At 41.1% G+C, this 15524-nt stretch overlaps 1 protein-coding gene across 1 annotated transcript; it reads left to right on the top strand.

The window, feature by feature from the left end:
* Positions 1 to 2481: 2481 nt before the first annotated feature.
* Positions 2482 to 15181, top strand: adgrg3 (adhesion G protein-coupled receptor G3). The gene is made up of 12 exons (XM_030048449.1): positions 2482 to 2590; positions 3103 to 3160; positions 3717 to 3813; positions 5397 to 5525; positions 5994 to 6155; positions 8817 to 8868; positions 8992 to 9083; positions 9596 to 9714; positions 12479 to 12756; positions 13749 to 13848; positions 14380 to 14690; positions 14808 to 15181. Exons 1-12 carry the CDS (start codon positions 2512 to 2514, stop codon positions 14921 to 14923), a joined length of 1593 nt encoding a protein of 530 aa, XP_029904309.1. The 5' UTR covers positions 2482 to 2511; the 3' UTR covers positions 14924 to 15181.
* The last annotated feature ends 343 nt before the right edge of the window (positions 15182 to 15524 follow it).

The raw sequence follows: 15524 nt of genomic DNA, 5'->3' as shown, positions 1-15524 counted from the left end.
TTTCTTTCTTTCTTTCTTTCTTTCTTTTTTTTTTTTGGAGGGCTCTCGTGCGCCCCCAAGTAGATTGCGCCCTGGGCGGTTGCCCACATTGCCCATAGCAAAAACCGTCCCTGGGCGCAAGGGAAGAGAGAGGCACGGAGTGGGTTTGACACAGCCGATTCACTTTAAACCAATCAAATCAGCCCCTGTCCTCGCCTTTAAAATGCACTGCGTGAAGGCGTAATCAATGTTTACACAATTGACAAGGAGGTCTACAGCCGCAGGCAGAGCGGACCCGGCGTAGTGCAACTTTGGCTGACAGATGCGCAGTGCGCACACGTCACCAAAACCTCACGGGCAGGTTTCCGGAATGTCAGGCACATTAACAATGCAATAAATACAGATCAAAGGAGATTGGCACCGTTTGTGCTGATTGTGAGGTTTGGTGACGTGCGCACTGCCCGCCTGTCAGCCAAAATTGCACTACGCTACGTCCGCTCCGCCTTGTGCTGAAAGTAGACTTGCCCAGCGTTCCAAATAGCATACTTATACTTTTTACTTTTAGTATGTACTGCAGCTGCCCTTACAAAGTATGTAGTTTAGTATGAAATATGCATGCATATGCATACTATTGGGACACACTCCATACATCATCCCTGAAGTCCGCCCTTCTTGCTCACTTCTGCCTTCGTCCATAGCTCCACATTTGAATGTTGTCGTCAAAATGGCGGTGCTGTTTCATACTGCGCTGTCGTCTGTCATATTTCTGATCTTCTGTCTTCCTGTCGCTTCTGCTGTCACTGAGCGAGTTTTGTGCAATATGTGTGTTTTGTTGTCGTCCTTATGTGGGCGTGGCTTGTACACGCAGCTCAGTCAGTGCCACGTAACGTCCGCTGCGCATAGGATTGTGGGTCAGAATGGCCAGAGCAGCATGCTGAAATCCATACTGCGAAATCTGACCAGATGTGGTAGAACATCCTGGTACTCTTGGCATACTGCATCTGACATACTATGTATTGGGACATACTAAATCTTTTTTTCCCTACTAAATAGTATGGTAGTATGAGTATTGGAACGCAGGGGTGGTTTCAGATGGCGAGCTTTGGGCGCACCTTGGCGAAGCCTTTTGGCCTGAAAATGTCACTGCGCCAAGCCGAATCTGTTGACACCTCCCCCTGCTTCGCCGCCACTCCCATCTCAGCGCACCTTGGTTTGCCAAAATATGAAACTGTGCGCCCCTCGGGTTGCACTGGTCGAAAATAGCTCTGCGCAGGGTTCGTCTCACTGCGCCACCCTGCGCTGTGACGGGAAACTAGAGCCCTATATCCCTATATTGACTATATATCTCTATCTCTATCTATAGCTATATCTATACGGCAGACATGCTAAAAACACAAACAAAATCTAACCCTTTGCATGAGAATCATATCATCATATCATATCATCACGAACTCTGTTGCTTAAATTATGCAGATGAAAATATGTAGGCCATCAAAACTATAACAACTGTGAGCCAGGAGGTTACAAAAAAAAAAAAAAAAAAAAAAAAGACTCCATTCTAGCGGCTTGCCAGCAGACACCAAAAGCGAAACAGTTATGTGGTGTTATATGCATTTTACAGTTTCACTTCCTCACTAAGCAGTGAGTCTAACTGGGCAGTCAGTAATATGATGCCTCCAGCAATAGGATGTTTCCCTTTTCTCCTCCTTCTGCAAGAAATTGGTAACATTTTGAAACTTCCTGTTTTACTTTGCACTGTCTGATGTGATGTGAGAAAAAAAAAAAAAGTGTCAGTCAATGAAGTAATGCAACCAGGGGGTTTACTCCTGCATTTGTAGGAAAAGGTATGGCTGCTCTTCTTACAGTGAATGATGTTTTAAAATAACAAAATGACAATAGCTCAGCTCAGTCCATAAATATGAACCTCTGATCCACATGAAGCTCCATCCTTTTGCATCATGTTTTTAAATGAATCCACATTTATCTTCAAAAGATCAACACATGACTACATGACACATGACTAGCCTTTAACTAGCTCCTATTTTATTCTTTTATTGTTTTATTTGCATCTTTTGTTTTATTTCAAATTTTATTTCAATTTTTAGCCTTTTCTTTTTAATTCCACCCTGTGCTGTGTTTTATTCTTTTTAATGTTTTATTTAATGTGTTTTCAAATGTTCTTCTTTTTATTGTGAAGCACTTTGAGCTGCAATTCTTGTATGAAAGGTGCTATACAAATAAAGTTTTATTATTATTATTATTATTATTATTATTATTATTATTACATCATTATGACACCATACCAAGATCAACACCAGTACTGTGATTACGTTGAATTCAGAGAAATCTTAACAGTTTTCAGTAAAGCGTGTCTAAAGTGGAACATTTCCTGTGCGTAGACGCTCTCTGCCCCCACATTTGCACACCGCTACCATGTGACTGATGCAGAGATGTGAAACTCCCTGCTCGCCTCAACAAGGAAACCTCTGACAAGCTCTGTTACTGTGTGAATCTAAGATCACAAATGCGCTTATGGTCAGCAGGGACAGGATGAAGATGTGGATCACTCTTTTTGTCATCACACTCATCTGCTTTTCTACAATTCAGGCGGGTGAGTTCTTCACATTTGTTTATGTGTGTGTGTGTGTGTGTGTGTGTGTGTGTTCATGAGGTGATGACCATATTTATTATGAATATATCATGGTCAAGAAGAGCCAAAGAAGTCCAGTACACAAAAAAATAACCCAGCCTTAGTGTTCCATAGAGTTCCTTTTCATATTGATTTGTCTTTTTTATTTGAACTGTTTTGATTTTTGATTTTCTATAACAGACGATGGTGATCACAATATAGAGTGGCATGACCTTCATGTATAACCACCTGACCAAAACATACACCACATCATTTACGGAAACAAAACATAATAAATAACACATAACAGGCAATGATAAGTAAGTCAAATTTTTACGTGAGAATTGAAAATGAAGCCATGTCGATTTATCATACAATCCATCTAACAGAACTGTTAACTCATATCCTGCAGAAACCACCTAGCCTCTGGTGTTAGTCAGTTTGTGTCACTTTTTCAGACCAGTAACTGACCTCTTTTCTTCACACACAACCAGAAAACTGTGACACCACTGTTCAAGAGTGTAAGAAGCAGTCCAGCGTCAACTGGATCAGGTAACTCATACAGCATCATTCAATAAATCTTTTCCCAGCACCAATGTGAACAAAAATTAAGATTAAGATTGTCTTGTTCAATGTCTTTTGCCTTCCCAGTGTACGCTGGGATAGACCACAGCCCACTATGACCCTGACAAGGAATGATCCTTTAAAGAAAAAAAAAAAAAATGATGATGATGATGGATGATGTATTATACTGCTGTTGTCATGTGAAAATCTTACGCCTCCGAAATGTCAACTTTTCAGGAACTATCCATTTTTCACTTCATCCAATACAGTTTTGAAAATGTTTTAAAAACTCTAATGATATAAGATTTTCTCAACGAGTAGAATACAAATGTTGTCCTTCATTTTAAGTGAATTTGAGTTGAGAGGTTTTCACCTGATGATAATGTATAGGCCAGTATATAAACTACCCGCAACTTGGTGGTAAAGTTTGTTCCTGTGAGATCAGTGCTCAAAGGTGCTTTAGTAAAGAAAATATCAAACTGTGCTGCTGGGATCTGCTGGAATATGGAATAACTTTGTGCATTGATGCATTATGTATCCGTAGGTGTTATGAGCATAGAATTGCATCATGTACATGGAACAGAAAAGGGAGGAAAGTGCCACCAGGCTTCATTCAGGACAACTTCTCTTCATCTCATGAGGTGAGGCTAGTAATGTTTGATATCCTCTGAAACCTGTTTCCCACAGGAACTAAATCAACAAAACAGGAAAAAAAAAAAAAAAAGTCAGATGGCAACCTGTCACCCTTGCTAACATTTCAGTAAGCTTGTTTTAGCTTGTCTATGATGTGATGTATTTTTAAGTTTAAATCTGACTGGTTAAAAGTCAGCGCTCTTGTAAAAGCCCAAATGGGATAGCGAGTGGTTTTGAGGACCCGCTATAGCCTACGCTTTCCCTAAGGTGTGTGGTCAAGATAGCAATTGTAGGGAAAGCGCATAAACACACCCATGGGCACACCTCCAGGCGCAAATAAAGGAGTCGGCGCAATGTATAGCGGGTAGTGTGACCGCAAGATACTGTTTAGGGATAGCGGGTAGCGGGTAGTGGCAGCGGGTAGCGCAGTTTGAAAGATAAAGCTCTAAGGGCCCTATCTTGCGCCAGACTCCCTAAACCCGCTATTTGCGGATTTAGGATTTAGGAAGAGGCGTTCCCCCGTAAAAGTTGCTATCTTGTGCACCTCCCGCTATCCGCAAAACACCTGCGCTACCCGCTATATTATGCATAGGCGTGTTTTGGGCGTTACGCCAGTTAAACCAATCAGTGTGCCAGGTGCCATTGCCTTTAAGGGCAGGCTGCGCTATCCTAAATCCTAAATCCTAAACCCGCGATGGAGAGAGGGAGGTAGATTTTCTCAGGGCTTCTACTGAGGTTAAAGCAAGTTGGCTTTATATATATATTATATATCATATTATAGGCGAGTTAATTCGGGAGGTGGAGCCACATGTGTCCAAGTGGACGTGTCACAAGGTTGTGCTGATTGAGTAAAATCCCCGGGTCACACCACACACACACAAGAGGCAGAGGTGGAACTATGTGTAAACTAATTTATTGACAAGGTAGATTGGGCAAATAAAATATTAAAAATAAAAATATAGCACAGCTGCTGGCTTATGATAAAACAATAAAACGTGCTGGCGTAAGTGTCCAATTAAAACAGTCTTTCCTCTAAACAGTCTATATGAGTAATACACTCAGTCCATTCTGGCGGTGTCCCGGTATCAGTCCGACCGTGTGCGTGGTGAGGCTCCGTCGGGGCGCGCATTGAAGCCGCCTGGGCGCGCTCTCCTAACAGCCCAAACTTTAGGGATATCTCATCTCAGATTTTGACCAAAACATTCCTATACATCATGCTAAACTATGATTATGTGGCTAAAATGAAAGATAGGTTATTTATCCTGCTGCTGATCATTTAATATTATTGCTTATTATTTTTCAGGAGAATCATAGTGTCATGATTTTACAAAATCATGAATGAAACATTTTAGGGAATAATATTTGAAATTTGAAATTTTTAGTTGAAATTTAATCAACGCTATCATACAGTTCAGTGGATTGAATATTGTGATTCTATTATGATGTATATATAGTTAGTCAAAAAAAAAAAAAAAAAAAAGAAGTACTGACTATAGTGACCATGGTTTCAACCATATCGCCCAGCCCTAAGAATATACCAGGAGTGTAAATACTTTTACCATGTGTCAAAGCATTTCCCTGTCTCTTGCAGGTTAAAGTGAGTCCTACACTTCAGCACAGGGTGCACATCCCGTCCTCAGCTCTCCAGAGCAGCAGAGCAGCTTCTGCTGAGCAGGGTGTGTTGCTGGTGATCTCTGTGCTCAACAGCTCCCACTTTGAGGTAAACTGATTCACCTTATTAATAACATAGGAAAAGGAGAGGTAGAAAAAGAGAGGCATGCGACCCAGAGAAGACTTCTTCAGCTTTGAGAGAAAATATGGGTTGTGCAAATGGGGCTGAGGCTTACACTTGGTATAAGGAAGATGTTGCTAACATTTTCTATATTCATACATTCAGTGGCTTCAACTGAAAACTGACTCCCACTGTGTAAACCTGCACTGTACTACTTTGTTTTTCCAGGCTGATTTGCATTGATTTCAATAACCTCTGTGCCACTGCGGCCATGAACACACAGTGTATCCTGTGAACATCCAGCTAATAGGCACAAGGTTCAGTTGATAGTAAAACTTGTGGCTCTCTCGTCGGAGCTTACACTTTTCCATACTTGTGCTGAAAGTTGTGTGATGCTAAAATGAGACTTATCCTCACCTTCAGCTCTGCCTCATCCCCTCTCTCTCTCTCTTTCAGGTCAGTCCACCTCCTCCTCCAGCTAAGGGGAGATTATTCACAACCTCTACCCGCGTGGACGGCACTGTCATGGACGGGTCAGTCTTGTTCGTGAGCGTGGGGAACCATTCACTAAGTAACCTGTTAGAGCCCGTCAGACTAATCTTCAAACGTAACAAGAAGGTAATAGAAACAAACTGCGCTGGCACTATACAAGGTAAACAGTGGCTCAGGCCAGTGGTTTGTGGGGTCCCGGCACCCCCAGGGGTCTTTGATGTGCTTCCATAGGGTCCTCAGCTATTTGAGCACTAGTTTAATTTCACTATATTTTAATCAGGGTTGAGAGGGTTACTTTAAATTGCATTCCACTTCAGATTACTGAATACATGCCCTAAAAGGTGATTTGAAACATATTCCATTAGATTACTAAAGTTAAGTAACATATTCTAAATACTTTGGATTACTTTTGGAATACTTAAGAACTTGTCCACTTGTCTGAGTCAGTCTGAATGTAGTTAACACTCGTTTTTGGTAATGACTTTATTATTATCTTCAGAGAGAAAGTTATGCAAGTACACAAAGTCCTCAGTTTTCCTTTACCTCTTCTAACCCTGCCGTTCATTATTCTGGGCAGATTTCTCTTGCCATTTGTTATAAGAGTAGTGTAGCCCCATTAACTCTATAAAGCCTGAACTATGAAAGAATTGGCTGAAAATTCCAATTTTTTTGAAACTGAACGCTTTATTTAATCCTATAACAAAATATATATAAAAAAAGAAAAATCAAAAAATATGTTATTACACGACCTTTCTGGTGTATGATATATGATATATACTTGAAGTGCCAATGGTATGGTCCAGGGTGAACAGGGGAAGTGTTCAAAGGTATACAACAGTATTTTGGTCAAGTATTGATTAAACTGAAAATAAAAAAAACGTAATTGAAAATGTGTATCATATATGATACAAATGGCTTTATAGGGTTAAAGAATAAGGCTGTGCGTAATCTGTGTGTGTCGTGATTTACCATCACAACACAGCGCAACAGACATATTCTCATTCATAAATGTAATAATATTAAAAAATAAATAAATAAATAGGCTTGTACAAAAAAATACATGCACAATGAAACTGGATATTATGGACACTTAGTACCCAATTTCATTACTGAAATAATAAAATTACTATAATAATGTTGCATAAATTTCCTTTTTCATGTTATTTTCTACCACTTCTCCACCAGCCTGCAGCCAAAACTACGTGTGAACTATGCGCACATTCTCACAGAACATTCTTTTTTATATATAAATACGGATTTATGTGTAGAAAATTGTGTATGCATCTTTCTGTGTGCACGGAGCGTTTATACATCTGGCCCCAGGTGCACTGCCCGCACACAAATTGCTGCACTTTAAAATAAATAAATAAATAAAATAAATAAAAATACAAATCTGTTTATGGGAAATTTGTGCTCAAATTTTACAGCAAATGAAACAAAAACATATAAAAATTTTCTCTTCAAGTAATCTATTTTTAAAAGGCAGCAACTATATTCAGTATACCACCACTTTACACTGTACACTACTCATATTTTGTATTTTAAAGCCGTTACTTGCATTCCGTTACTCCCCAACCCTGATTTTTAATTCACTAGAAATTGTTAGGATTTAAAATATTAATGATTATTTTAACATTGGAATGAGGTTTTGAGAACTTTATGCATTATCCTTGATGATTTGAATCTGTGCTTGACCTTTGGCTGCGCATTACTTTTGATTATCACACAAACAAACAAACTTTACAGCCATTTGTCAGTGTTTAAGAGCCCACTCACACTGGCAAGTTTGATCCGCGCCCAAGCACGATTGCCCTTAAAATCCGGATTCTTTGACCAGTGTGATCGCTCCGTATCGTGCTTGAATACAGTACACTTCCCCCGCTCTGGCACGGTTGGAAGGGGTGTGCTTCTGCACGGTACGGGCGCGTACATGAGCACATGCACGGTCACGCACGCAGTGCGTGGACGTAAATCATGCAACTTTCCTCCTGCCTCTGCAAAATTGTTTAATGTGCGCAGCGCGATTACCGGCGAATGGCCGCGTTGCGCAATCAATAATCAACCATGTTGTCTGTGTCATTGTCCGTTGTGCTGCTGCAACCGTGTATAAACAAAAGTCGGTTTATAATGAAAGTACAGCAGTCTGTGTGCCGAGATCCGGCAGACCTGGTGCTGGCCGGCACCACGTCGGCACCGGCCGGCACTGGCCGCGGCACCGCGCGGTGTGCGGCCACCCGGTCACCCGGTCTGCCGGATCTGACAGGTGCCGCTCCGGCTGTCAGTTGGACCTTTCTGAAGAAGGAGGAAGTTACCTCCGAAACTGTCAAGGTAAATAAACATCCCATGTCTGATTAAAGGGACCAAAAACGTTTTTTAGTTAAAAGGAAGACATGATGAATGTATTTGAACTACATTTATTTATAATGACGTCGGGCCATGCCTGTTGTTGTTGTATTTCAACGTGATGACGTGCACACCGGGGGCAATCGTGCTTGGGCGCGTTTGGGCTTTAGGTAATGTGAGTGCAGGCCAGCCGGGGACTGGGGAGGGGGGGATTTTGGCTTTAGCACGATACGGGCTCAAACTTGCCAATGTGAGTGGGCCCTAAGTCTGGCATATAAACACTACCTTTTCTTATCTTTGTCTGTGAGGCAAAATTACTTCAAATGGCAGTCAACTTGGGGGTCTGGGACATGAAAAAGTTTGAAAACCCTTGGCTCTGGCTACTTAAAGATTTCTGTGTCAGGTTTTTCCTCATTTCTGTTGTGATCTGCTTTTGTGTTTCAGGTTCAAAATGGCACGTGTGTGTATTGGTATGACCTGATGCAGGATGGAAAAGGTGGGTGCACAATGCAAGCCTACAGTGTGGCTCATTCGGCCTAATCGTCTACAAACTGCTCTCACACAAAAAGCCGAGCTGCAATCTCTGCCTGTGTGTGTGTGTGTGTGTGTGTTTGTATAGGTCACTGGAGCAAAGAGGGCTGTGACACCACCTACAACGACATTGAATTTATTTGCAGCTGCAGCCACCTCAGCTTCTTTGCCGTGCTTGTGGTAAACTTATAATCTCTTTCTGTAGAACAATTCCTCTTAGTACTCTCAGTTAACATCTTCAGTCAGACCACTGCCACCTTATGTGCTGAAAAAATCCCTTATAAGTGCATATTCAAATCTGTTCAAAAGGTACAAAATACAAAAAAAAAAGTGCAAAACTGTGCAATCAAAGGGGCTGTGCAGTAGCAACCTCCTACGCAAAAAGACCAATTCAGTGGAACTGCTGAACGGTATAGAGCCAACAAACCAAGTTGTGTTCATGCTGTCAGTTTTGAAGAGGGAACAGGCTACTGAACCTAACATACAAATTAACCGTAACACTAACCTTAACCCTAACACACACGTCATTTTTTACATCTTTGCGACATTTGTGTTATGTGTGTGTCATTTTTAAATGGATCTCATGTTGAAAAGTGGCACTAATGTATGTTATCCTGAAAAGGCACTCAGCTGTGTTGAAAATAACGTCCTTCTTTAAAGTGTGCTTTTGTGTTCACCTTTTGCTGTCACAGAACCCTGAAATATCAGTGACCAGAAGTAATGCTGTGAACCTCACCTACATCACCTCCACTGGATCGTTGCTGTCTGTCATACTCACAATCATCAGCTTGGCCATCTACATGCATCTACAGTAAGCATTTATTTGGCTTACACTTTATATTTACATTTTTTTTTAAATTATGGATTTAAAGATATATAAAATATTGGTTTTGTTATGTTCAGTTAAACTGGGGTTTTATTTCATGGAATTTACAAAGAGGAAATGAACAATGTCTGTGGTGTGTGTGTGTGTGAGTGTGTGTGTGTGTGTGTGAGAGAGAGAGAGAGAGAGAGAGAGAGAGAGAGAGAGAGATCCGCGGTGACGTCAAACTATGACAGAGCCAGGAATCTCCTGAAAGCATAACTGTTTCCCAACATTTTCTATCATTTCCATCTACCTCTTGCTTGCCTTGGTTCAGCTATACAGCACAGTCCTTTAGGGTCAATGGATTGTCCAAAAATCACCTGTAACAAGTGTGGCATTTGCATACTAAGACTCCCACTCCCAAGAATATATTTATTTTCAGGTTATCCATGACTTGACATGGTTCCCTGTTTATTTGGTGCTACTGAACACAGTGGCAAATGTAGACAGGCAGCAAAGAGGAAACAAGGATGCGGAAAAGCAATGGTAGCACTGAAACCTTGTTTCAATCAACTGAGTAATTATTTTGTCTACTAAATGTCAAAAATAATGAAACATGCTCGTTGTGAGTTAACAGAGCCCACAGTAAAGTCTTATGCCAAAAAAAAAAAGTGATTTATTATTTGTTATAAAAAGAAACAAGTTGGTGTATAAGTCAGTGATTTCCACTTGAAGCCAGTGTTAATTTTGACAGCCATTTTAATTTTAGTCTTAGTCTTCTTGACAAAAATGCTTATTAGTCTTAGTCACATTTTAGTCACACACACACACACACACACACACACACACACACACACACGTATGTCTTTAAAGTTTAAACTGTTAGCACCCGATTCTTTTGTTGAATGCCCAAGTACAGACTGGAGTCAATCTTCAGCTCTCAGATATAATATTTATTTGGTCACATATAAAGCAAGGCAGCGCTGGTCTCAAAGTGACAGAGCTCTCGCCGGATCTCTATCAGAATGAGCCCCGATATCAGGAAATGATGCACATTTATCTTCTTGGGCTTGGGCCTGCCCCGTACAGAGGTTGGACTTAAAACGCAACTGAGAATAATTGGCCAGTTACCCGGACATGGACAGGCCAACCGCTGTCCATGCCTTGTTCCTGGAATGTGTGATGCTATGTGTGTGTATGTTGACTGGGCGTGTATCTAATGCAACAGGCCTAAATAACAAGATGGAGAAAGTACATCTGGCTCCTGCTGTGTCTATCCTCTGCTTAGCAGCCAAGCTGCCCTGAACTATGTAATACATTGGATAATGCAAGAAACATTGAACTATACAGCCAATTGTAACAAAACTAAATAAATCATGCCAATACAAGTAGACTCTCCCATCAGTGGAGATGAAATGCAACCATGCAGTACTTAATGAAATACTCAGGATTGTACATTACACACATGTAAATTGATAACAGTGGAATCAATTGTCATTACACAAAGACAGACAAGAAACAAAAGATTCTTTCGTTTCGATCATGGCTTTATTTCTGAGAACCAGACCTTGAGTGTCCTGTGCCACTGTAATTTAGAAGATGCATTTGATTATTATGATGTAAAACAGACATCAAAATATACAACCCCAGTCTATATTTACTTGTTTGTTTTAAGTTAGGTAAATTTGGTAAAAAGTCCATCACCATCACCCGTGTGTTACCATGTTTGTGTGTGTGCAGGCTGCCTGGTAGCCTCATTTGTACTGTGTCGTAGGACGGATACGCGCAGCGAACATGACCACGATCGGTGTGGGCTTGTAGCTGCTCGCAGCTGCTCGCCGACACCGGTCGCGGTCGCTACCAAGGTGTGGGCTTTTAGCCTATATCAGCTGTGTTCGCTGCACATCTCTGGCATACACCACAGTGTAAATGAGGCTGTAGGTGCGGATGCGCACATTCTCAACCAAACAAGCCACAGGATGCATTACTCATAATTGAGCTTTTGGCAGACAGATTGCATGCACAATTGGAGGAAATAATGCATTTTGAAAGTCCACTACACCACCTACTGACATTTTCGTCATGACAAAAATACACACACGTCTCGTTATGTTTCTGTCATCAAAGAGCTATTTTTAGCTCGTCATGTCCTGTCTTCGTCATGAAAAAAAGGGTCGCTGACGTAAATATTTCGTCATCATAATCATTGACAAAAGTAACACTTGAAGCAGGCAAACGACAACTTAACGCAATAGAGTGTGGGATTTTTCTCTGTTTTGATAAGAAATATGGAAAAAACAAGCAAATCTTGTGAAGCTTACTTGATAAAATGACACAAAACATGCAATTGTCAAAATTAGGATTATTATTGTTTTATTTGTTGGTCAGCTGATTGATTAATTAGTTTTCAGGTTAATTAATTCAGTACTACAATTTTCATTGTCATCTTTTTAACTCCAAGTCTTGTGAATCCTTTTGTTGTGATGTATGTCTTGGTCACTTGTATTTTAATCATAGATGCCCCTGCTGTCTTGCTTGGGTTAATATAGTTGATATTGAATCTTGAACATTGTTACAGTGTAAGCAATGAATGAATAAGAGTTTGGGTGATTTTAGGGTTGGCTTTGGAAATTCCCTAATCCTTGTCGAGCTGTATTGGAGAACCACAGAAAATAGCCGTACAGAGAATCAGCTGGTTACGTTATACACTAATAAGGGGGTACAGAATGTGACTGTGGTGTGTAAGTTTGTGTCTGTAATGTCCTTACAGACGACGACGTCCGGACAAGGCCATCGGTGTGCATATGCATCTGACCGGCGCACTGCTGTGCCTACATCTCTGCTTCCTGCTGTGTAGCCTGTGGGCGTGGCTGGATCAAGGGGAGGAAGACTGGGTGTGCCAGGCTGCCGGACTCCTGCTACATTGGTCACTTCTGGCCACCTTCAGCTGGGTGGCTCTGGAGGGCTTCCACCTCTACCTGCTGCTGGTCCGAGTCTTCAACATCTATGTGAGGAGATACCTGCTCAAACTCAGCTTGCTGGGCTGGGGTGAGTGCAGTCTGTGTGGGCCGGTGCCTGTGTGAGGCTGTTGGTTTTAACCGCTGTTAAATGTCTGTTAAAACCTGTTTACACTCAACTCATCATGTGCCTCATCACGTGCGGTCAGGGTGGATGGCAGGTGTGTAAGGCACATTACCATCATGCACCAGACATATCTAAAGCTAGTTTAGTTTAGTTTTTAATTTATTTTTTTTGCACAGTATTAAAACAGCAACGAAAGCATAAAATAACAAAAACAGATTGTGCAGGTGAGATAAAAAAAAAAAGAAACTCCTTACAGAGTTATAGGTTATCTCACCTAAATACAAATAATAAATAAATTCAAATTTTTGGTCTAACCTTTCTCTAACCTTAACCAAGTGGTTTTGCTGCTCACACCTAACCACGTGTCACTGATCGGTGATAAAAGCGAGGAAGTCATGCGTCTCACCCTGATGTGGAAGTGGTCAGTATCACACACAAAAGGGGTGTGATCAAGTTGCAGGAAAAAGCCCATCGTTGATGTGGTTAATACTGTTTGGTTGTTGCTTAAAATAAATGAAATAAAATAAAATTACTGGCAACATGAGTAAATTCACTACTGGGGTTGCATGGAGGCAAGTTTTCTATTTTAAGTCAGAGAAATAGCCAAATCAGACCAGCAAACCTCATATGAACCCTTCAAATGCAATAAAGTAGCCCATTCCAAGGGGGATATGGTTTGTATGAAAAGACAAGATTAAGTTTTGCTAATCTATGTAATAGTGGCATGTCAGTGGCCAATAGGCTAATAACCTCTAAGACTATAAGTTGCTCATGTTTCTCCATTTAGTGTGAATGACCTCAACCAGTTTTTGGAAAGCCTAAAACATTCTCTTCTACATTCATTCAGATTACTCATTGCATGTAGAGACACAATGCTTCTGCATCTTTGTCTGCGTTTGTGTAAAGGCTTGTTAAAGCATTTGTTGGAATACTGCTCCCTTTATTTCCCTCTGCAGGTTTTCCCACAGTGATTGCAGCGGTTTGTGGGATTTCAGGAGCCTATGGCAAATATACTGTGTCACTGAGTGGCAGCATCAACCAAACAGCAGCAAATATGTAAGCATCACTCAGAGTTTTAACAACATGCAGCTACCACAGGATGGTGGAAGACTGAGTACTTTTTATTTGTATTTATTTATTTATTTTTAGCATATACACACACTACCACCTGCTCATTCTCTGTCCATGATCAGATTGTGTGGAAGTGTTTAGAGCTCAGTCACAGTCAGTCTGGTTCATATGATTTACTAAACGGCAGGGTTGCCACTAATTATAATTTTCAATTTGTAGTAATCTATGAATTATTTTTTTTTTTGGATTACTTTTTCAAGGGTATTAAGTATCAAAAATAAAGCCAAAATCTCAGGGGAAGTCAGCAGAACCCAAAGTGATGTCTCATATTGATTCCTTAGTCTGACCAAAACCCGGAGTATTAATATTATAATGATATAAATGGAGAAAATTAAGACAATCTTAGTGATCCTAATAAAGCTGCACTCAACATATAATAGTTGACATTATTACCTGATGAATAACAGTATACACAATTGACCTCCTGTAAAATGAGTAACTGGCTGTCACCTGCAGATGCTGGATCAGAAACGGTTCCTCGCTGGTCACCTACATCACGGTGGTGGGCTTCCTGGGCCTGGTGCTGCTGTGTAACTCCTGCATGCTGGGGCTGGTGGTGGTGAAGTTGTGGGGCATGAGGGACAGCAGGGAAGGCAGCTGTGGCCTGAAGCAGCCGCACAAAGAGAACAGAGCCAGGCTGTGGAAGAACACTGCCACCGTGCTCGGCCTCAGCTGTGTCCTCGGGTTACCCTGGGCTTTAGCCTGTGGCACCTCCTCCTACAACCCTGCTGGGATCTACCTGTTCACCATCTTCAACTCTCTGCAAGGTCAGTATGTGTGCAACGAAGCCCCATGATGCAAATCAGTGTTTGGGTAAAAGCCTGGCTAGCAGTGAGTGATAGAGTGAGTTTTATGACATATTTCCAATTTCCTCCTGCTCTTAGGTGTATTCATGTTCCTGTGGTCCCTGGCTTTGTCCTGCAAGACTCGGTCAGACTGTAACTCCTCAGTCAAAGACCCGTCCACTCAGAAGATGATGGAGACCAGCTTCAACAGCTGAATCTCAAGGCTAAAACGAATTATTTCATGTGCACAGCCTATATTAGGTCTGTAATGGGCCATGGCCTCCACTTGTGTTCTGCCACACTTTCTGATTGTTTTGCTCCTGTAAATAAACACTGCTGTGAAAATATGCGTCATCCCTACCCTCGGCTTTTGCGACATTTGACATCTTTACGGCAAGCAGACCCAGACAAAGATCGTCTATCTTCCTGTAAGGGGAGTCACTCAGTGAGTTGTTGCGCTTTGGCGAGGGAACGTCTCCACTTACGCCATCTTGTGGTGTGTGTGTGTATAAACTTTGCAAATTGAAAGTCTTTCCCATGTCATATGACAATAGCATAGGTGTAGCAGTTACTGTGATTGTTATTAGTAAAACTGAACTGAATATGAAGGGAATATTAACTGTAAATACAATGACTATTCTAGTTATTTCAGTCGTGTTGTCGACCAAAAACTGGAAATGAAACAGAAAATTGTGTAAAAGCATTTTTCATCAGGCATGAGCCATATTAAAATATGGGAAAAAAAGAGTTTATTGGAGTTATTTCATATTTTATTAGTATTATTTTTGGTCCGAATAAGCCTTTCTTTTTTGGTTT

Source organism: Myripristis murdjan, chromosome 3 (genome assembly GCF_902150065.1).
Source record: "Myripristis murdjan chromosome 3, fMyrMur1.1, whole genome shotgun sequence".
NCBI classification, from domain to species: Eukaryota; Metazoa; Chordata; class Actinopteri; order Holocentriformes; family Holocentridae; genus Myripristis; species Myripristis murdjan.
This window is presented reverse-complemented; position numbering and strand designations above follow the sequence as displayed.